This window comes from Podarcis tiliguerta (assembly GCF_965153285.1).
Source record: "Podarcis tiliguerta genome assembly, chromosome: 3".
NCBI lineage: Eukaryota > Metazoa > Chordata > Lepidosauria > Squamata > Lacertidae > Podarcis > Podarcis tiliguerta.
In genome coordinates this window covers 94,500,209-94,523,819 of record NC_139536.1, presented here as the reverse complement: position 1 = coordinate 94,523,819, position 23,611 = coordinate 94,500,209, and the positions used below count along the sequence as shown (strand labels likewise).

The following is a 23,611-nucleotide window of genomic DNA, read 5'->3' as shown; positions in this document are numbered from 1 at the left end:
GCAATGCGCCGGGAGTGTAATCAATAATGTGTATATGTCACGTTGTCAAGCAAAGGCTATTAATATCACACTCTTGAGGCTCACATTAAACATTTTGCTCACTTAAAAGGCCGGGAGCCCATTAATGGAATTGGGTTTTCTTTACATAATAGGGATGGAAATGCTGGTGGAACAGTATGTGGATGATTGCGGGTCGCTTTTAAGATGGAAGAAAATAGTTTGTGCTTGTATTAATTCAAGGGGCACTAGCTGGTCCTTATTTCAGGGATCAGGTGTGCTGTTTGGCCCCTTTTGGACTGTGCTAGAGAGGGAAGGGACGCGGGTGGTGCTGTGGATTAAACCAGAGCCTAGGATTTGCTGATCAGAAGGTCAGTGGTTTGAATCCCCACGGTGGGGTGAGCTCCCGTTGCTCAGTCCCAGCTCCTGCCAACCTAGCAGTTCGAAAGCATGAAGTGCAAGTAGATAAATAGGTACCGCTCTGGCATGAAGGTAAACAGCGTTTCCATGCGCTGCTCTGGTTCGCCAGAAGCAGCTTAGTCACGCTGGCCACATGACCCAGAAGCTGTATGCTGGCTCCCTCGGCCAGTAAAGCGAGCGCCGCAACCCCAGAGTCGGCCACGACTGGACCTAATGGTCAGGGGTCCCTTTACCTTTACCTTACAGAGAGGCAAAGGGAGATTTTGTGCTTACATGAGTCTCTACCCTACTAAGCCTAGGACCAGCATGGACTGCAGTGTACAAAGATGAACTCCAGATTCATTTTACAGTAGCTTATATATTCCTTTTGAAGCTGCTTTATATTGAATTACTGTGTTCTCAATTTTTGCTTTGTAAACCATTTGATCCTAGAAGTCAGAATTGTTTCAAATAAATAAAACTTGCAGGTCTTCCCCAGCACATTGTCTACATGGCTAGTTGTCCTCTACAGCACAAAACCAGGAATGCTGGAAGTTCCCAGGACACTTGGCCCCTTTGGTTTATACACACTAGGGCAGGTTACAGCCAATCGGATGGATCTGGATATGTGGAGCCCTACCGTTAGGCAAAATGAGCCAGCTGCCTCAGGCAGCAGATGCTGGGTGACGGGGAAGTGGCAAGATGTAGGAGGGCAAAGCTACATAGCTCACCCTGAGTTCCCCAAGCTAGACTGGTGACTTCAGGTGCTGTGGAGGACACTGTCCCATTGCCAGCGTTGAAATAAGACTCAGTTGCCAATGTGAGTGGCTTTTGTACATGGAATGGAGGGAGAATTGCTCTTTGCTTCAAGCAGCAAAATGGCTCAGACTGGCTCAGAACCTAGGCTGCGTCAGTCACGCTTTAATCTGAGCAATCATATCTGCTGCTATGGAAGTATCCACTTGGGCGCCATTTTGTGGAATGTACCCACAGAAGAAGGTGGGATTGGCTTCTAAGTAAATATGAGTGCCAGGGACGCGGGTGGCGCTGTGGGCTAAAGCCTCAGTGCCTAGGGCTTGCCGATCGAAAGGTCGGCGGTTCGAATCCCCGCAGCGGGGTGCGCTCCCGTCACTCGGTCCCAGCGCCTGCCAACCTAGCAGTTCAAAAGCACTTTCGGGTGCAAGTAGATAAATAGGGACCGCTTACTAGCGGGAAGGTAAATGGCGTTTCCGTGTGCGGCTCTGGCTCGCCAGAGCAGCAATGTCACGCTGGCCACGTGACCCGGAAGTGTCTTCGGACAGCGCTGGCCCTTGGCCTCTTGAGTGAGATGGGCGCACAACCCTAGAGTCTGTCAAGACTGGCCCGTACGGGCAGGGGTACCTTTAATAAATATGAGTGGGCTGTTAGTACGGATCCAACCCAATGTGCTTATCCTCAGAAACCTCCAGGTAGAAACTGAGGCACTAGAATGATACTTTGTCGCACTATCTCCATGGCTGGTGTGGCTCTAGTATAAATAAACACAGATTCACCAAAAAATTAAGGACTTCGCAATTAAGGAGGTGTACTCAAGCAGAATGTGCCATCAGTGGGATGGAGGGAAGGATCGGTGCCAAAGAGATATTCCTCTCAAGGCATGCTGTCGTTCCAGCACATGCATGGAAATGGCTACTTCCTGTTTACCCATCCATGTTACAACAAAGCATACCTATGGGGTTTCATAGATAGCAGCCTGGTTCACACGCCACAGTAATCCATACCTTGGCTCAGCTGCCGTGCTGGCCTAAAAGGCAAGTGGAAGAACAAATTTGTGTGCAACTCTTTGGGAGTCAGCGCAGTCCTGGCACACCATAATTTGGCTTACTATGCGGTTTGAATGAGAGTAGCTGAAGCTCAAAAGTGATTATTAACCCCTTAGCATTTATTTATTTTAAAGCAAAAGTGTTCCAAGGCAACAGAATTGTGCAGCAGTGCCACAGAGGGCCAAAAGTGAGCAAATAGCCTGTGATTCTGTAGCCTGGATTGCTCGGTTGGTTAGAGTGTGATGCTGATAACAACAAGGTTGCAGGTTTGATCCCTGTATATTCCTGCATTGCAGATGATCCTCAGGGTCACTTCCAACTCTACAATTCCATGATGCTATGAATGCCTCGATCACTGCAGATGGTGACAGCAGTCACGAAATTAAAAGACGCCTGCTTCTTGGGAGAAAAGCAATGACAAACCTAGACAGCATCTTAAAAAGCAGAGACATCACCTTGCCAACAAAGGTCCGTATAGTAAAAGCTATGGTTTTCCCAGTAGTGATGTATGGAAGTGAGAGTTGGACCATAAAGAAGGCTGATCGCCGAAGAATTGATGCTTTTGAATTATGGTGCTGGAGGAGACTCTTGAGAGTCCCATGGACTGCAAGAAGATCAAACACATCCATTCTTAAGGAAATCAGCCCTGAGGTCTCACTGGAAGGACAGATCGTGAAGCTGAGGCTCCAATACTTTGGCCACCTCATGAGAAGAGAAGACTCCCTGGAAAAGACCCTGATGCTGGGAAAGATGGAGGGCACAAGGAGAAGGGGACGACAGAGGATGAGATGGTTGGATGGTGTTCTTGAAGCTACCAGCATGAGTTTGATCAAACTGCGGGAGGCAGTGGAGGACAGAAGTGCCTGGCGTGCTCTGGTCCATGGGGTCACGAAGAGTCGGACACGACTAAACGACTAAACAACAAAACATGAATGCCTCTCTTACTCTGTTACAGAGGATTGGTGCTATTTTAAAATCCTGCAGATAAAACAAAGGATGGTTTATCCCTTCAAACACCACACCGCTCACTTAAATATTATCTTCACTGCTGCCGCTGCTTCTGTAGATCAAGGACAATGCCTTTTGGAAAGTAGCAACCAGTCATTTATATACAACACTTGCTGAAAAGAATCCTTAGTCGACAAAAGGCACACACTTGAGAATAAACTTTCCAGATGCCCACATCTTATAGCAAAACTCTGATGTGATAAACTGTATAAGAACTAAAACCCCTATAGCCACAATCTAGCTAAAACGAAGCACATGTTAGCAGGTGCCCAGACCTCTTTAAGAGAGCCAGTGTGGTAGGGCTAGGACTGGGGACAATTATGTTGTCATGAAGCTCCTTTGGTAAACTTGGACCAGTCATTATCTCTGAGCGAGCCTACCCTCTCAGGATTTTATGCAAATCAGTGGGATTTAACCGTGCTTCACTTTGGCTAGAGTATAGTTCAGAGGAAGGGAGAATACATTTTTGGGGGCGAGTTGACAGCAGGGTTGTTGTTTTTGCAGGAACTCAGGGGAACTGAGTTCTCTTGCATTTTTAAAATCAAATAATTCGGGTTTTTGTCTGGGTGTGTGTGTGCTGGAACAGATATAAACCCAGTGCCTGAGCCACCCTATTTAATTATATATACAGTTGTACCTCGGGTTAAGAACTTAAGAGAGCCAGTGTGGTGTAGTGGTTAAGAGCGGTAGACTCATAATCTGGGGAACCGGGTTCGCGTCTCCGCTCCTCCACATGCAGTTGCTGGGTGACCTTGAGCTAGTCATACTTCTCTGAAGTCTCTCAGCCCCCCTCACCTCACAGAGTGTTTGTTGTGGGGGAGGAAGGGAAAGGAGAATGTTAGCCGCTTTGAGACTCCTTAGGGTAGTGATAAAGCGGGATATCAAATCCAAATTCCTCCTCCTCCTCCTCTTCTTCTTCTTCATTCGTTCTGGAGGTCTGTTCCTAACCTGAAACTGCTCTTAACCTGAAGCACCACTATAGCTAATGGGGCCTCCTGCTGCCGCTGCGTCGCTGCTGCACGATTTCTGTTCTCATCCTGAAGCAAAGTTCTTAACCCAAGGTAATATTTCTGGGTTAGCGGAGTCTAACCTGAAGCGTATGTAACCTGAAGTGTATGTAACTCGATAATCAATAAAATTGTGGCCATTTCTAATTCATATCATTGTCTGCTTGAGTTTATTAATCACATCTTACATTTAGCCACTGTCCAGGGAAGTGGGGTGGCACTGTGACTGGGCCAGCAATAAATTAACCAACTTCGTGGTGAGTCCCCCCTCCTTTTTCCAGAAAAAAAACAACAACTGGGAAAGGGTATGACATATCTGTCATTCAAAACTAAAAAACCTTAGGCCTTATCTTAACAATGTACAGAAGGGCAATATTTGTAGCTCCGACAGGCTACTGGCACAGACAAAATGGTGAATTCTAACTTGAAAGCTAAGTCACCAGCTGAAGAGAATGCAAACAGTTACTTCAGAGATACAAAATGCTAGGAAATGAAACTTGGGTTATGGAGCTAACATGTGCTGGCAAGGATTAGGTGTTCCGAGCATGAGAAATTTAAAAACCAAGCTAAACTTGACAAGGGGGTCATTTACATGGGGATATCTGAAGAGAAAGATCCTGTTACTACTAAAGCAAATGGAAACCCCATCCATTGCTTTGGACGCACGGAGACACTTTTTTGGACGTTAGTCCAAGGCCTAATGAAGCCAACAAAAAAACCTTCAGAAAGGTCCCTTAAGGTTAGTGGATCCATGGCATCCTGTTTATAGCCCAAGGCAAACTCTTCTTGTTGTATGCAATACATGGATATTTGATGGCCCAGATTTGAAGTTAATTAAACACACATATACAAAGTAAATGACCCACAACACTTAAGTAAGTGACCCGCAGAACTTTTGTCAAGCTTTTCTATGTCTGTTTGTCAGAGCCTGATGGATGACAAGCAACCAATTAAGAGTTAAAAAATGATGGCTTGCATTTTGTAATGCAACGTGGGAGTTTGTTTTAGAAATCAAGTATGAGGGAAATAGATTAGGTGAACCAATGCACAAAGGATGTGCTAAAGAAATCAGTCTACATGTAACACGAGAATTTTGTGTGTGTGTGTGTGTGTGTAATGGGACTATATTTCATTCAGTATTTTTTTAAAAAAATCAACAACCACCAATGAAGCAAATGCATCTAGTATTTTAAAGGGAGACCATTCTGAACCAAGCATTACAAGAAAAAGTTCCAATTCTGGATGGACTTGTTGACCAAACTTTCAAAACTGCACCACTTACCATAGCAATGATAGATGACACAAGCATAACTGGCCAAAGAAAAATGATGTATGTTCTCGCACCGCCCCACTTTAAAACACTGCTTTCTATTATTGTAAGTATTTCTAATAAGTCAATTAACTTACCTTCTCTAGAAACCCTAACATCTGCCAAAATATTTGCCCCAAGGCTAGGCTGCAGTTGAGGCCATTTCCAAATCAGAGACTTCACAACACAAACTTTTCATGACTTACCCTTTCATTTCATTGCGTTTGGAGAAGATGAAACAAAAACAAAAGCTACCCAATTTTTACCCTGTTTAGGTAGAGGAGCAAGCAGACTCGGATCCACACATGCAGACAAGCAGAACACATATTTAGGACTTTGACGAGCCTTTCCTTGCCTACTAAACACATGGTCCTTCTGGAGTAGCTATCACTAGTGATTAAATATATACATATACCCTGCAATTATACAAAAACAAAAAAAGTTCACAATCCCCAACGGAAATGGAGATGGGGCTCCATGACTTTTTTAACAGCTCAGTTGAAAGACCATCAACTTTTGGCTGCTGTTCTTCTCCTTGAAATATTTCAGTCCCTGCCGATCATTTACAAGAACTCTTATACATGAAACAGTGGCTGAATTTGCTTCTCCTCCTCTTCCCTCCCAACTCCCTTTTCTTTTGTGTCGTGTCTTTTACATTGTTAAGCTTGAGAGTTGGGACATTTGGAAGATATTCCTGCAGCCTTTTTTGGTTGTAGAACGAGATATAAAAATGCTTTACAATAAGTAATAATAATGTACACTTGTTAGTTAATCAAGTTTTTGTTCTGCAGGAATGTATAATATCTATGGACTTCTGGAAATACCCAAATTCCGAATTTTATAGCAATCAACACATCTCGGGTTCTTTGTGTGCGGAATTTCAACTTCCTGAGAGACGTGCATACAGTAACCATTTGGGGATAACACTTTGAGTGTCCTGTTATGAGTGAGAGGTATATACAAGGGATTCATTTTTCTGGCAATCAGTTAGCCAAAGAAAACCACTTGGGTCTAGTTTATTGGGATTTACTCTTAACAAGTTCAGTGCTACTGTCAGTCAGCGTGTGGGATTCAGTCATATGCATGGAGAAATGAATTTAAAATAAAATTAAAAACCCTCCCTATCTTAAGGTAAAGGGACCCCTGACCATTAGGTCCAGTCGTGACCGACTCTGGGGTTGTGGCGCTCATCTCGCTTTATTGGCCAAGGGAGCCGGAGTACAGCTTCTGGGCCACGTGGCCAGAATGACTAAGCCGTTTTTGACGAACCAGGGCAGCACATGGAAACGCCGTTTACCTTCCCGCTGGAGCAGTACCTATTTATCTACTTGCACTTTGACGTGCTTTTGAACTGCTAGGTTGGCAGGACCTCCCTATCTATCCAATTGTAAAATGTGTAAATATTTATTATTTATTCATTTAATAAATTTATACATCGCTTGAATGTCAAAAATGTCAAAGCAGTTTACAAAAAGATAAAAAGAACATTATTTGTCTAGTGTTGCAGCTAACGTGGAAACTGCAGGGTGATATTCTGCTGAACAGCAATACACAGAGCTGAACAACCTGTCCCACAGACACTCATAACATCTGAGCAAATCCTTTCCCAAGGAAAGCTTAAAATTTTGGTTGCCATCCATCTTGTGAAAGGAAAAACGGAAACAATGAATGGTAAAATAAACTACAATTGACAGGCTGATTCTGAACATGCATTATTAAAAGGAATATACAATTCCTTAATGTCCTCCCTCTGAGAATTTCTTAGGAAAAATAAAATACGATAAACACTTGGTTTATACCAGGGGTAGGCAAACTAAGGCCCAGGGGCCGGATTTGGCCCAATTGCCTTCTAAATCCAGCCCACAGACGGTCCGGGAATCTGCGTGTTTTTACATGAGTAGAATGTGTCCTTTTATTTAAAACGCATCTCTGGCTTATTTGTGGGGCTTGCCTAGTATTTTTACATGAGTAGAATGTGTGCTTTTATTTAAAATGCATCTCTAGGTTATTTGTGGGGCATAGGAATTTGTTCATTTCCCCCCAAAAATATAGTCCGGCCCACATGATCTGAGGGACAGTGGACTGGCCCACGGTTGAAAAAGGTTGCTGACCCCTGATTTATACTCAAAATATGTCCGAGTACCACAAGAGGAGATAAAAAAAGGGATCACACTGTATAGAAGATGGGGAGTAAACAAGGCATTTATAGGAGTTGGAATAAATAACCAGGGGTAACCAGTTCTATGGATAGGAAAAGAAGACCACAAGTTTAATGAGGCATGTCTTTGGTATATAATGAAAGCTACACTTCTCGATTTTTCTAGTTACTGGTTAAGGTCCTCTTCGGATGGTATGAAAGAGGAAAAAACCAGGAGGCACAACAGGACTTCACCATTTTGACTCATGGATCTTCAATTGTGTACTGGGGCTTCCAGTGGAACATCAAACCTCTGGAATCCAAGGAGCCACCTATGCTCATGAAAGTGAGTAGCCTAAATACTTCGTTTGCCAAGGAACTGCTAACTTCAGGGCTAAGTCACCACACATGACAAAAAAAAAAAAACCCTGCCCTCTCTCTCTCTCTTTTTATTCACCACGACTCTCCTGGAGCAAGTCACAGACAAGGGTGGTGATGGTGAAACAGCCAGAAGACAAATTCAAAAACATGGAATGGCTTTGTAAACGTTGTACACACTGTAAATGCTTGTTGGTTTTAAGAGAATGCTGAAGAATTCCAACTGGCAAGATTTTTATTTAAAGATTTTATTCAACATTATTAATGACAAGTGTTAAATACAAAGCACACAACATTCAATCTAGCATCCCTGATGCAGCTCGTTGCGATTAGGCTCCATGATTTCACCCATTTACAAATAAGTTACAAAAAAAATATATTAAAACACAAATTTTCTGAAAATATTAAATTGAAAACAAAATCTGTAAAAAATATAGGGCTTGATCCAGCGGAAAGAAGGCACGCGCCCGCTCACAAGGAGGAGCTGAATAAGGCTCAACAGAACCAGAGTGTAAGGCAGGAGAGGGAAGCACTAAAAGGAATGAGAAGCCCATGTGCACCCCCCTTATTCACAGCCTAGCCCTTCCAAGGTGCATCAATGGGCAACAGAGATGGCACACACAATTCTCTCATTCTCTGCAATATCTGCATGTACACCTGGGAGGGGAAGGGCAAGGACAGGTAAACAGGGCTCCCTATGGCATTTGGCCAACACGCAACTGGATCAAGCCAAATATCTGTAATTAATAATTTTTTGTTGCATATTTAAGAGCAAGTAGTTAAGACAAAAAGGGCAAGGCCGCTTGAATGTGCTTCAATTCATGGTCACATAATTAGCAGGGAAAATGCCAGTCCTGCCTTGCAAACTCCCTTCCCACCAATCAAACTGTGAATCTGTTTTCGTCGTGATCTTGATCCTATCGCCCGCGTTGAAAGTCAAGTCGCCTGGCTGCTGTCCTTCAAACGGATAGAGCGCTGTAACGAATGTAGGACTAGTGGCCTTTGAGTTTCCTAAGAAACAGAAGAAGTAGAAGAAGACGACAGTTCAGGACCTGGGTTGCATCTTGAACGATAAATTTCATGGAGTGCTGAAGTCCAGCTTGCCTTGACAACAAGTGAGCCACCACAAAGTACAACATAAATCACCCCAAACCATTCCAAGACTGGAGACCAAATCCTTAAACAGGAAGTCAAGCGTTTTCATGCATGATTCTACTCCAAGCCTTCTGGTCCAACTCCATTGTACAAAGGACGGTCTACTCAGCGTGTATAATATGTTGGAGATTGGAGCAATTGAGGGGAGGGGGAAAAGGGGAATGTGGCACAGAGTAAGATATGGGGGAAGGTCTACACAGATACTACTATGTTGGTTAGAGGTACACATCCAAGATCTGTTGAGTTTCGTAAAATTCCAATACATATCGCATAAGACACAGATACAGTTTACAGAGATGGAGAGAGATAGTGTTCAGAGGCCATGGAATGTGATAGGCAACCAATCCATAACTGGCTATCTAAACAACAACTACAAGAGGAAGGCGGCCCATTTTCTTCATTCCCTTCTTGCATTTGGCTGGCTACTTCTGGGCAAGCTGGACCTTTGGTCTGAACCAACCCTATAAGGCTCTTCTTGCATTCTCAAGATCTAGCAACGTTTGTCTAATAAAATACTTCCTGTGAACAAAATATTCAAGGCACCTGCTATTGGCAGACTCAACATCTAAAAGAGGAAAATGTTGGCGTTGAATGGTTTGGGCAGTTCCTACTTGTGCTGCAGGCAAAAGGGGCTAAACAGTAAGGGGGGAAAAACCCACATTGAAGCACTAGAAAGTTGAAATCTAAAGTCCTGCAGGAACTTAGATCTGAGCTATCTACCAGCTCAAGTATAACCAAAATATTTTTTAATTGGTGTGCAAGTAAGCTGCAAGGTTTTCTTCACAGCTTGCAGGAGAGAAGATATTTAACCCATTTCGCTCATACGAGAGCTTACACACACTTTACCTTACAGTTGAGGAAGCCAGAATGAACGCAAAAACTAAATAAAATACTGCAAACTTACAGGGCAAATTAGCCAAAGAATTGTGCACCTTCAATTCCAAACCAGAGTTGGTAAACCTATAGCTGGTTGTGTGTGGCATCTGTTTATATTTAAGAAATTTACAAAAGCAGCATCTCTGGACAACTCTTGTTGGCAGCATTCCAGCCTTTTGAAAATACACAACAGCGATTTGTTTGCCTTTAGAGTATTTTAAGGAAGGTTTGTGGGAAACAAGGCCATGTAGTTGTTACGTAAGTTGTTACACTGCAACTGTATTTCAAAAAGATTAAAAAAAACGCTCAATCTACACAAGATGGTGCTACAGTGCTACATTCAAATGACGAAAATGCTATTGAGCCCTGTTCATCTGTTAATAGCAACTCGTAGACCAAACATCTGATGATAATCTTGTCTTGTGTTTTTGTTATGCTATATCCATGTAGAATGGAGGAAGATGTTTGCTACTGAGAAAGTTCCTGTGAGCTGGGGGGTAGGAAGGCCTTCAACACATCTAGCAAATTTTTATCTTGGGAAACTGGCCAAGGTGCTTGCTCAAGAATAGCTAATCCGTTCAACATTAAGGCACTTGTAGCTTAGTTTTATAGGAGCAGGAAGCTCAGCAGATCAGCTTGTTGTGTTATGTGGCAATCCTAAATGACTGTTGCTCTGTTTGCTGCCTTGGGCACTTTGTGGAAAAATCCAATTTCTGGGCTTGGATCCATACAAAAAAGCCCTGCTGAATGATGCCAAGGTCCAGCACTCTCTTTTCACAGTGGCCAACCAGAGGCAACCACACCAATGTGAGCATTAAAGCTGTTGAGAAGGGGGGGGGGGGGACCATCATCTGAGTTCACGTTCCTCATGCAGTGGGAGCCAAGGCAGAGAGAGAATTTCCCATGCAACCAGGAACCATGATTGTGCAGGTTCTCAACCATGTCCATTAGACATGCAGGGGCGGAGCTGGGGAAACTGTGTGGTGCGTTTGTGTGCAGGCACACAGGCTTCCTTGCATCCATGTATGTGCAAGTGTGTGAGAAGGGGGAGCCAGCTGTACTATCCCACAGGTATTCATGGACACCCCTTCATAAAACAACATAGGGGGGAGTTTTCATATTTTACTTCACTTCCATCAAGGGTGGAGATAGTTACCAGATTTATGCAACTATTGTTGAATTCTAAGAGAGCCCTGCACTTACAAAACAGAGAGCTACCCAGAGCTTTAAAATAAAATAATAATAATATTTTTTATATTTATACCCCGCCCTCCCCAGCCAAGGCTGGGCTCAGGGCGGCTAACACCAATAATAAAAACAAATTGAATGAATACAACTTAAAAAACAAGATTAAAGTACATTAAAACATTAAAATGCAGCCCACTGTTTCTTGAGAAAGATGCATGCACCCCATCATTTGCTTGCCCGTCACTCTTGTAGATTACTCTTTTAATGCAGCTCTGCAGTAGGGCAAGATTGCACATGACTTATGGAGAAGCATTGCAGAGAAGGGGTACGGTTGCGAAAGAAGCAAAATTCGCACTAACCAGTTTTGGGAGAAAGGGAGAGGCTCAAATCACCAACATTGCCATTGACCCATTCCGTCGTTTCTATTAAAGAGACATGCCTATATTTTTGTGGCTTGCTCTGCACAATGGGTTGGCTCAGTCTAACAAATCTTCATGTGTTTACGCCGAAATGATTGTGAGAGTCAAGAACTAGAAGTGAGAGGTGCCCTTTCTCTATCCATTATTATTTGGTAAGAACACTTTTCCTCTGCAACATTATTTAGGAGGGGAAACAGTCTTCTGAGGCTCCTGGGCACGCCACAAACATTTTCCTGCGCCGCATGCCACACTACAACAAATGCTGATAAAGCCTGCTTACATTGAGAAGTGACCTATAGTAAACCGAAAACATAAGCTTTGTCAAAGACCACATTACTCTCCCTTTACCCTCTTACGAAACAGATGTTGAGAGAGAGGTTTAAACGGCCAGCAACGGTGACCTGGCAACTCCATGGCTATTAATCCAATTCATATACAAAAGTATCATTTTTTTATTGCTGTCTGTACTGGGAAAGTCTTACAGCGTCTGCCATAACCAATCTGTCATAATCTCTAATCACGCTGCCCCCTCCGTCAGAGGGCTGGGGGAGAGGTTGTAGAGGTGGTAATATAATGCTCAGATCGTCTCCCACAGGATATTCACTCCACAATAATAGCCTGCAACAAGGGGCTATTAGACCAACTCTCCCAGATTGCAAAAGTTTGCTTACGGGCAGTTAATTATCCACCACTCTGTTAGATACCAAGGTATGGAATCAAGTTTTGAAACTAAAATTTGGGTTGTTTCTCAAAAAGGCAGAGGAAGAAAACGAAGACATTAGGGGAGACGGATGTTTTTTGCACCATTTGTCAAGGAGGTGCTCTGCCACACATCTGATCTGAGTCTCCTACTTTGAGTCTGCTTTTCAGTGGCACATTTCAGATCCGCATCAGGAGACCCGGTGGCTTACTACTTTGGTAGCATGATTCATTTGGTTAAGAATCTAGCCCTATAAAACCAGGCTCTCTCTGTTCCTACGACATGCCCTGTTTAAAATCCATGTGCCTATTATAGCCTGGAGAAACTGAATACAACGGGATTTTGTATAGATAGATTCTTCTTACAAGTTCTTTCCAAAAAGCAAAATGAATTATATCCCTTTGTTCCTTGCCTCAAGCCTGGGGTGTTATTGGATGGAGAAGGCTTAACTTTTTTTTTTTTTTTTAAATCAGCCTTTAATTACTGCCAAAAACCCTCCACTGTACACTAAATATTATTTGTTTCCTCTGTGAAAATGGCATAGTTGCCATGTTAAGGATACTAAAAAGGTAGACACTCTTAGTGGCTGCCTATTACTCAAGTTAGTTTTTAACAAAATGGCATTGACCCAAAACACACATAAAACAAAGACCTCAATTTTCCAGTCCTAGCATGCACTGACCTCAATCTTTATGTGCCTTTGTAATCAGCTGGCTCAGCAGTAGGAGATGGCGCCCCCCCCCACTACAATCAGAATTCCACATAGTATTCTCTCTCTCTCTCTCTATTTTTGCTTGTTTCATGACAGCATAAGCCAAAAAAAGATGTTCGATTTAAAATGATGGCACAAAAGTGCCAGAAATAATATTATAATAGCATAATAGCAGAGCAATTCCAAAAATAGGAATTGTTTCCTGGGATTTCCTGTTTAATGATGAGCATTAAGACAGTTTATAACAACAGAGGGAGGTAAGCTGCTAGATGGATGTTTATTTTAGATGGAAGTAAGCTACAAGCCTGACTAGAGAAAGAGAACCACAAAAAATAGGACTATGCTGCCTTAAACCTTTTAAAAGGGAGAGAGAATTCACTCTAATGTTTCCAAAGTCTCGTACGTCACCGTGGCTTACGAATTTACAGAAACACATTATTCTCTTGCTTAAAGATCTGTTCATACAAATATCCATTAGTTAAACCTGATCTGATTTGCTGCTTTTTACAGTTTATAATCTGCTAAAGGTTTCTCTGTAGAGACCATTACACACTGCAACTCAGCCTAGGCTCTTGCTGCCATTGCAGAAATCTCCCTTCCCTGCTTAAAAAGAAAAAAATACTTCAAGTCTTGCTTTAGTCTTGAGTTAACAACAACCAGCCATTACACATGCAAACGATTTACATGCATGCTCATTATTATTTCGGTTACCAAAGAAACAGTCAAATATTCATTTCACTACTAAGTGGTGCTATCTCGTCAACTACAATAATCTTTTCTGAAGTCTCTTGAGAAAACAATCAATGGTTTCTATTTTCTCCCAAGATATGCCATGCTATGTGCAGCAAGGCATTGCAATGCAGTCTTATCCATGTTTACTCATAAGTAGGCCCCATGGTGTTCAGTGGTTCTTAATTCCTAGTATACATGCATGTATGACTGCAGCCCAAATAGCAAATTCCATGCTAGGGGCTATTAGGAAAGTAACTGAAAAGTTGATGTCGTATACAAATCCATGGTGCAATCGCCTTCGGAATACAGTTCTGCTTGCCTCAACTCAAAAAGGTTATGGACTGTTAAGAAAGTTTCAGGAAAAGGCAACAAAAAATTTAAAAGGAAAGGGGGTGGAGCAACTCTTGTATGAGGAAAGATTGCAGCATTTTGCTTTGCTTTTTATAATAAGTAAGAGGCAACATGATAGAAAATTATAAAAAATTCTGAAAGGTGTGAAGAAAGCAAATGGAGAAATTTCTCTCTCGCCCTTTCATAGCACTGGAACTCATGAACACCAATGAAGCTGAAAGTTGAAAGATTAAAGGACAGTTTAAAAAGTACTTTTTTTGCGCAGTGTGCAGTCAAACTATGGAACTCGGTCCCATGGGAGGCAGTGATGGCCGCCATTTTGGATGGCTTAAAAAGAGGATCAGTTAAAGGCTATCAATGGCTACTAGCCACAATAGTAAAGTTGTGCCTTCACTCCTAAGAGGCAGTATGTCTCTGAATCAAAGTCGCTGGGAATTGCAGGTGGACAGAGTGCTAGTGCCCTGCTTGTGGTCATCCCATGGGCATCTGGAGAACAGGATGAGCCATTGGCTTGCTTCAGCAGACTCTTCTTGTTCTTCTGTTTTAGGACAAACTACCACATTACCATGGGGACGTGGATGGCGCTGTGGGTTAAACCAGAGCCTAGGGCTTGCCGATCAGAAGGTCAGCAGTTCGAATCCCCGCCGCGGGGTGAGCTCCCGTTGCTCGGTCCCTGCTCCTGCCAACCTACCAGTTCAAAAGCACATCAAAGTGCAAGTAGATAAATAGGTACCGCTCTGGCGGGAAGGTAAACAGCGTTTCTGTGCGCTGCTCTGGTTTGCCAGAAGCGGCTTAGTCATGCTGGCCACATGACCCAGAAGCTGTATGCCGGCTCCCTCAGCCAATAAAGCGAGATGAGCGCCGCAACCCCAGAGTCGGTCACGACTGGACCTAATGGTCAGGGGTCCCTTTACCTTTACCACATTACCATTGCAAGGTAGGAGCCTGTTCCATGTGGTGAAGTCCTGTTTTGCATCAGAATGTATAGACATTCAGGAACTAGCCATGCACATGCACACACAGCCATTCCTCACTCAGATCTGCAAAAGTGGAGATAATCTCCCTTGGAGCATTAACACTAATGGGATAATGTTCAAGTGTCTTCCTAACAAGTACTAGCAAGAACCACGATTGCTTAATTTGGTGTAGCTTGATCAGTGAGCTAACAAAACCCAGTGCAGAGAATTTACCTTTTTTTGGATGCAGGACCTTTCAACGACAAGAAGTGAACACAACATTACCTTAGCCTGTTTCTTGGAGCTGGCCTACAAAAGCTAAGTCTTGTAAGCTTTATTCAAGCCAGGTTAGGTACACTGTAAATTAATTTCTCCCTAAACATCTGAACCAAAATCGGAACCAAAATAAGGAGAGATGGAAACTCGTGCATACTTTCAAGGAGTAGTGGCCCAATTTGGATTGTTAAGGATCAAGATTCAGTCTCATCAAGAGATTTTGTGAATTCTCAAATGCTACTTTGACAATGATGATGAATGATATTACAACAATATCAACACTCACCCACTGCGGCAGAATAGCTGGGAAGTTCAGGGTAAAGTCTAGTCGGTGTTCTTACAGCTGCAGAGGAATTCAGAATGTATTTTATTAGTTTAATATGGCCATTTAATATCTTCTTTAACAATCTCGGTTTGATTATCATGAAGCTATAGTTGCTTTTTCCAGAAATGACAGTCATAATTAAGCAGACCAAGAGAGAACAAATAATGACCAAAAAATCATAATAATAGTGAAAACAACACCGTATTTTTCCGTGTATAACACACACCCGTGTATAAAATGACCCCAATTTTTGGGGACCCCAAATTAAGGAAATGGGGGGAGATTGCCCAGAGTTGTCTGCCCGCTCGCCAATTGACCGCAAAATTGCAGCAGCCAATCACTACCACGCCTTGATGCAGTCAGAAATCATCCGCACAATTGCCGTTGCAGCAGCAAATTAGCACCACGCCTTGCCAATGCCAACAATCACCCGACCAATCACCACTGAATCTCCTGCTCGTGGCTGTCAACAATCACACGTCTCACCTCTGCACTATCCATGTATAAGATGACCCCCATTTTTTAACATTTTTCTATAATATAAAAAAGCTTGTCTCATACATAGAAAAATATGGCACCTCTGAGAAGACTTGCATAAGATCAGGGTTGAAGTGCCAGTGTTCAGCAGCGTGGCCCTTTCCCTATGTATATCCCTTTATATACAGCTATGCCTCCCCAACCCTCCCCTCCTTGAAGTAAACAAGGAATGCACCATGGACAGAAGAGCTCTTTAGGTACAGGTGGCAGGTGATGTAACAATGAGACACCCCAAGAACAAGGCAAAATCCTACCTATACAAGACTTATCCACATACACAGAATCACACACACACATCTCATGCCGGCAGTCAAGAAACTTACCAATTTATGGAGAAAAACAGATCCCAGGGCACATAAAATCAGAATGTTTCGGGGGGGGGTGTTACTGCAAAAAAGATAAAGCTGATAGTTATACAATACCTTCCGGTGTGGTTTGCGCCGGAGTCCTGCGTGGTTGTCGCTTCGGCGGTTGCTCGTTAACCTGGCAGGGGAGGGGGAAGAGAGATGCCAATGTTTTTTACCTTTACAAGTGCAAGAAACTCAAAGGTTGTGAGACTGTTTCTTTGTAAAAAAACACACCTTCCATGTTGACTGAAGCACTCATATGCCGAACCATTTGGCTCAAAGCAGTGCCGTAATTGTTGTGCGTTGCTCTTCAAATGCCCGCACCTGGCTGGAAAAGTGGTCCTGAACTGTGCAATTGCCCCTTGCATGTGAAGAAACCACCAGCTTGCATGTGGCTGGGATGCCATAACGAGAATTGTCTCCATTGCCCCCCCCCCCGCCACACTTTTTGCCTTTAGCCCTCCCCATGTGCCCCCCACTATATTGCAAGGGCAAGGGCGCCTTGTTCTTGGCTCTTCAGAAACACAGTGGTACCTCGGGTTACAGACGCTTCAGGTTACAGACTCCACTAACCCAGAAATAGTACCTCGTATTAAGAACTTTGCTTCAGGATGAGAAAAGAAATCGCATGGCGGGAGCGGGAGGCCCCATTAGCTAAAGTGGTGCTTCAGGTTAAGAACAGTTTCAGGTTAAGAACAGATCTCCAGAACGAGTTAAGTTCTTATCCCGAGGTACCACTGTAGAGCCAAGCAGATTTCGCATGAGCCTGCCCCACACCTTCTTGGGTTCCCTTGTTACTGCCGTCCAGCTTCTCCCCTCCTGAGTTTCATACTGCAGAGTGAAAGACTCGAGGATGTCATAGAGGTCCTGCGCCAGAGGAGGAGGAGGGATGTCACCGTACAAAATGGCACTAGCACGGATGTCCCGACCGTAGAACCTGGGGAAAGATGTGTTTCATGCTTAGTCTGCTAGGCGGAGAAGAGGGATTTCATGCAGTACCCTCACCAGGGGTAGGCAACCGTCTTAAAGTTGAGGACTGCCTACTAGCAGTAAAGGTAAAGGGACCCCTGACCATTAGGTCCAGTAGTGGCCGACTCTGGGGTTGAGGTGCTCATCTCGCTTTATTGGCTGAGGGAGCCGGCGTACAGCTTCCGGGTCATGTGACCAGCATGACTAAGCCGCTTCTGGCAAACCAAAGCAGCGCACGGAAACACCGTTTACCTTCCCACCGGAGCGGTACCTATTTATCTACTTGCACTCTGAGGTGCTTTCGAACTGCTAGGTTGGCAGGATCAGGGACCGAGCAGCGGGAGCTCACCCTGTCACGGGGATTTGAACTGCCGACCTTCTGATCGGCAAGTCCTAGGCTCTGTGGTTTAACCCACAGCGCCACCCACGTCCCCTACTAGCAGTAGGTGAGGCCAAAGCCAAAAGTGGGTGGGGCATTCATTTCCCACCCCTCCACCCATTAATTCTCTTTTTCACGGACACAGAACCACCCCACCCCACCCATCCTTCTACACACAAGCACATCTACTACACCCATCTATTATTATTATTATTAATTATTATTATTATTATTAGCATTATTAATTCAATTTATATAGCGCTTTTTTAACAAAAGAACCAAGGGCACTGCACAACATTTAAAACACATTACAGAAAATCAGTGATAAAAACCTAATAGAAACACAGTAAAAAACATACTGACAGACAACCTAATAATAAAACAGTTATCATAATAACAGTCCACCCCCACACACACTTTCACAGGCCGTAGATGATTATAATAGGCCTGGGTAAAGACAAATGTTTTAGCCTGGTGCCTAAAGACATGTAGTGATGGCGCCAGGCAAGCCTCTCTGGGGAGAGCATTCCACAATTGGGGAGCCACCACAGAAAAGGCCCATTCTCTATGTCTCTCTTCCTGGCCCACATATGCATGCAGAAATGTGTGTCTGCCTCTTCAGCTGTAGGAATAGTAGTAAGGAGCAGGGGATGCCCTGAACTGGAAAGCCATAGGCTGCTATCTCTATGCTCAGTTTTTATCTCTATGCTCTGAAGACAATGTGTGCTTGATTCTCTTGCTTGCCAGACTGAGTGTGAAACATCCTTGCCTGAAATCCTGGAGGAAGATGGGGCCTTCCTATGTTCTACAAGGTGTTCTATGTTCTTTCTTCATTTACAGCATGCCTGTTACTCCAAAGAGCTTACGGGAGAGTCCACAGTTCCTCCTCCGTCCATTTTATCCTCACAAAGACCTTGTGTGGTAGGTTAGAGAGAGATCATGACCCACCCAAGGTTAGGGCGAGCTCCCTGGACGGGTGGGAATTTGAACATGGGTCTGCCCTGTCTCAATCAGACACTCTAGCCACTACAACTCCAATTATATTATTTCATAAATGTATACCCTGCCCTGTCACAGTGTTCTGACAACAGGAGCTAAATTTTGAGAAGAACGATCTCACCTGCCCAGCTACTTACTTGCCGTTCGTCTCCTTCCTTTCAATTAAGCAGCTTCCTTCTAAAGACACCCCGGCGAACAGCCCTCGAGATTTGCAGTACGTATAGACAGCAGCAGAGCTTCTCAAGGCAACGTCACCTTCGAGATTTCTAAGTGGGAGGGAAAAGCAGAGGGTGGGATCCAGCTCAGGAGTCTCATCAGCGGAAGCCCTGTGCGAGGACTTGCGCTTGTGCAACAGGGCTCCCCCTCCTCTTTGGGGTGGGGCAGGAGAATCCCCGAGGACCTTATGGGGTCCTCACCGCAGGATTACATTCACCTGGTGCTATACCAGCTGCACTGGCTCCCGGTGGAGTACAAGATCAGGTTTAAGGTGCTGGTTTTAACCTTTAAAGCTCTATATGGCCTAGGACCCTCATACCTACGGGACCGCCTCTCCTGGTATGTCCCACGGAGGACGTTACGGTCTTCAAATAAAAACATCTTGGAGGTCCCGGGCCACAGAGAGGTTAGGCTGGCCTCAACCAGAGCCAGGGCTTTTTCGGCTGTGGCCCCGATCTGGTGGAACACTCTGCCAGAAGAGACTAGGGTCTTGCGGGACTTGACATCTTTCCGCAGGGCCTGCAAGACAGAGCTGTTCCAGCAGGCCTTTGGCCAAGGCACAGTCTGACCCCCTCCTTTGGTGATCCTCGTAGAACTCTGGCCCAGTGGTTGCCATTTGATTTTAGAATGCTGTGTTACTTTTATTGCTGTTAGCCACTCTGACCCTGGCTCTGGCTGGGGAGGGCGGCATATAAATTATTTATTTATTTATTTATTATATTATTATTATTATTATTATTATTATTATTGTCAGTGGCGTAGCGTGGGTTGTCAGCACCCGGGGCAAGGTAAGTAATTTGCGCCCCCTAACCCGTGGATTTTAGTAGGGGCAGAGAGCTGCAAGTGCGAGCGCCCCCCCCCCAGATGTTGCGCCCGGTGTGGCCGGCCCCCCCTGCACCCCCCACGCTACGCCACTGATTATTATTATTATGGCGGAGCTGGAAGGGAGAGAGGGGTGACTGCTCTGTCTGCCAAGCTGAAATGATTGCTCCGATGGAACAACTGCCTTAGTGCAACACAGAATTCCTCCTATAACCACAGAATGGGAGGACTTGGGAGAGTTGGAAGGGACCAGGTGGGTAATCTAGTCCAACTCCCTGCAACACAGAAATCTTTTTGCCCAACATGGGGCTCAAACCCACAACCCTGAAACTGAGAGTCTCACCCTCTATCTGAGCTATCTCATCTCATGATCTGTTCTCAGCTTGGGATACGTTTCCACATTTCACCACTACTCGAGTTTGTGTGTGTGTGTTTTGCATTTCCATATTTCCCCCCTTCTGAATAAGGCTGGCAGAACAGTGTAGTGAACTGCCAGTGGTGCCCCACTCCTTGGTGGTAATAGTCAGCTACACTATATAAGAATAAACCATTACAAACCCAATTGTCTATAAAGACAATAAACCTGATTACTTGTATATAGACAAATATGGATGTTTTCAACAGAGATCTTCACCCTAGGCTAAAGTCCTGTCCAGCCCACAGTGTACACTGTTGCAACGAGGAAACCTTATGCTGCAAGCTGCTTGCACCCACGTAGTGCTATTAAGAATTTTTAGGGATTCTGAAAAACAGTGCAATCCCCACGAAACAACTCTTGCTAAACAGAGTGCGTGTCCCCTCTCCTTGCTTAGGAGCCAGGGAAGAAAGACTTGAAGGATCTCCAGCTGTTTTGGGACTACAACTCCCATCATCCCTAAACTTAGCAGGCCCAGTGGTCAGGGATGATGGGAACTGTAGTCCCCAAAACAGCTGGAGACCTAGGTTTGGGAAACTCCACCCTAGAGAAAGCATGCCCCTGTATCCCTTTGAATTCTCTTTTTTTAAAGGGAGAGAAAGGAAGTGGAAATCAGAGACATGAGTCACATAAGTGGGTGGAAAGCAACCATCTACAGGATCTAGCCCTAAGGCTTCCTTGCACAGCACCCATTATTGTCAGGAGCGCTTAGTGCTGTTCCTGACGTGCTGGTGTTTTGTGTTAACTGTTTTGGAGAAAAGCCCTGCTAAAATCTTCCTGCCCACTCTGCCAGTAGGCGGTCTCCAGAGACTGGTTTTGATACGAGGAAGCAAACATTCAGACAGCCAACTCCTCAAGGCACCGTGAACTAGAACAAGTCCCTGGAGGCTCTCCCTCCACTCCACTCTCATTGGAGGATCAATAACACTGTTTTCAGCTTACTGAAGATAAATAAAGCTGTATGGTAACAGCTTTTGAGAGCTCAGTATCCTTTAGCATTTGAGTGACACTCACCTCCCCAAAGGCCCAATTGCGACTGTAAAATTTCCTCCCAGAGTAAGATTGCCACCTTTTGCAAAGGCTTCAACAGCTCTCTCGTGGTTCAGTATTACCACAAGGTCTGACACCTGGAGAGAGAAAATTAAAAAGCAGAATGTTGAATCTATTTCCAGAAGGAAAGAACTCAAACTGTTTCGTTTGCCTACAAGCAGGATACCATAGAAAAAGAGGCCCTATCGAAAGACTACTTTCGTGAAAACAAGCTGAACCAACAAATCTAGTAATCCCAGTGAATGTTTATCCTGGGGAACAAGAACTGAAGGTAGCTACCGTATTTTTCACTCCATAAGACGCACTTTTTTCCTCCTAAAAAGTAAGGGGAAATGTGAGTGTGTCTTATGGAGTGGATGGCGCTGCGCAGAGAGGGATAGCTGCGCAGTGCCCCTTCAGCGAAGCGGGAGGAGGAACAGAAGGGGCTCCGCAGCAATCCCGCTTGCTGTCCCGGCTTCTGCCTTAGCCCTGCGCAGCCTCTTCCGGGCGGGGGGAGCCTTCACCCCGCTGCCCTGAAGAGGCTTGGCGTGGCTATCCCAGAAGCCAGAACAGCCAGAGGCTATCCCAGAAGCCAGATCCCTCTTGCTGTTCTGGCTTCTGGGATTCAGAATATTTTTTCCCTTGTTTTCCTCCTCCCAAAACTAGGTTCGCCTTATGGTCTGGTGCGTCTTTTGGAGCGAAAAATATTGTATTTGTCTGAGCAGGGCACACTGAAGGAGGTGGAAGGACACACACAGCCTGCAAGTTGCCCATCACCCCATTGGTGGATTTTTGTTTTAAATAGGCAACTGTTTAATACACTCTTGCATGTGTACACAGGGCACCACAGTCACCCTCTTCTGAGCTATCCAAACAGATCAGCTCATGAGTGGGGAGTTATTGCCCAGCCACTGATCATCAAATGATCAAGCTGGGTATACTCCACCCCTTATTCTTCTTTTTTGCTGCTGCAAAAACCAGTGGGATCTGGAAAAAATTGCTTTCAAGTCATGCTCAAGCCCCCAAACTTGGGTGTGGGTGAACCACACTTGAGCTACTATGCATAAGTTTTTTTGGGTTTTTTTTAAGTGCTCTTCCCCTCATTTAGCTTGATAAACCCCTTGATCATATGGGAGACTGAAGGGAGTTAAGTAGCTGTCATCTCAGAAGGAGCAGAAAATGTAAACAAGCCCTTAGGAAAGAACTGGAATACAGATGTTCCTTCTGAAAGCATCCCTTTGTCACCTTGACTCGCCTTGGCACAACCAGAACTGAATTGAGTGCACTGTTTTCAAACAATGCCTAAGAAATGTAGCATTTATTTGAGTGAAGGGAAGCAACCAGGGTGACTTGCTGTAGAATGAAAGAAAATCAGGATGTAATCATTTTGGGGTGGGATGGGGAGCAGGGGTGGAGGAAAGGGGTGCAGTAGAGGTGGGTCGCTCCGGGTGTCACCCCTGAGGGGGGTGACAAAATGCTGGGTGAGGGGCAGCACTCACCGTGGGGCCTGCAGCACGCCTGAGCCACTCATCTCTCCTGGGGGTGATGAGGTGGCTTGGGCGCCCGCAGGCTCCACTTTGCTCTAAACAATCTGCCCACAGCATCCTCTTCAGCTGTAGGGCGGCTGAGTGGGAGGAGGCAGGCGGACTCCTCAGAGACCTCGCAAAGCGTCCTGCCCTGGCTGGCCCCGCCCTGCAGGCAGCTAGCCCCGCCCCTGGGCGCAGGGCATGCACGCTGCCCCAGGCGCCAAATTGGCTTGCTGCACCGCGGGGGAGGAGAACATTAGGCTGAGAAAACTCTCCACACAAGCTTCTTGACATTTCATCATTTCACGTTACCGGGGAGGGTGACAATACAGACCACAATCATTGGGCCAGTCCTTGGTGAAGTGTAATTGGAGGTCCAAGTGACAATTGTTTTGCCTGCTGTACAACGCAGGTAGCTGCATTGCTCCCAACTCATAGACAAGTAGGTGGGAGGAAGGAAGCTGGCTTTCCAGTTTGACTTCTGCAACTGCACCCTCAAATGGCAGCTGCTTCCAACTTCCTTCCAAGTTGAAGTAGCTTTCAACAGAATGGGCAGCTGCAAGAATGGATCAGCTACTACACCAACCACACCACCAGGGTTTTGCTTAGATTTCTTTTGGCTAGCGACAACGGGCGGTATTCACC

General features: G+C 44.8%; 2 protein-coding genes across 4 annotated transcripts in view; one reads left to right on the top strand and one right to left on the bottom strand.

The window, feature by feature from the left end:
• Positions 1–23,611, top strand: part of TPO (thyroid peroxidase) — a 990,904-nt gene that overhangs the window by 276,447 nt on the left and 690,846 nt on the right. The window lies entirely within an intron of this gene.
• SH3YL1 (SH3 and SYLF domain containing 1) overlaps positions 8,270–23,611 on the bottom strand; it is a 458,321-nt gene continuing 442,979 nt past the window's right edge. For all 3 annotated transcript variants that reach the window (XM_083431744.1, XM_083431742.1, XM_083431743.1), the window contains exons 5-10: positions 21,426–21,538; positions 19,096–19,224; positions 17,389–17,548; positions 16,687–16,747; positions 15,689–15,745; positions 8,270–9,048 (exon numbers count right to left, since the gene is read on the bottom strand). In XM_083431744.1, coding sequence (XP_083287870.1) covers positions 8,852–9,048; positions 15,689–15,745; positions 16,687–16,747; positions 17,389–17,548; positions 19,096–19,224; positions 21,426–21,538 — 717 coding nt within the window. In that variant the 3' untranslated portion in view covers positions 8,270–8,851. The remainder of the gene's footprint in view (positions 9,049–15,688; positions 15,746–16,686; positions 16,748–17,388; positions 17,549–19,095; positions 19,225–21,425; positions 21,539–23,611) is intronic.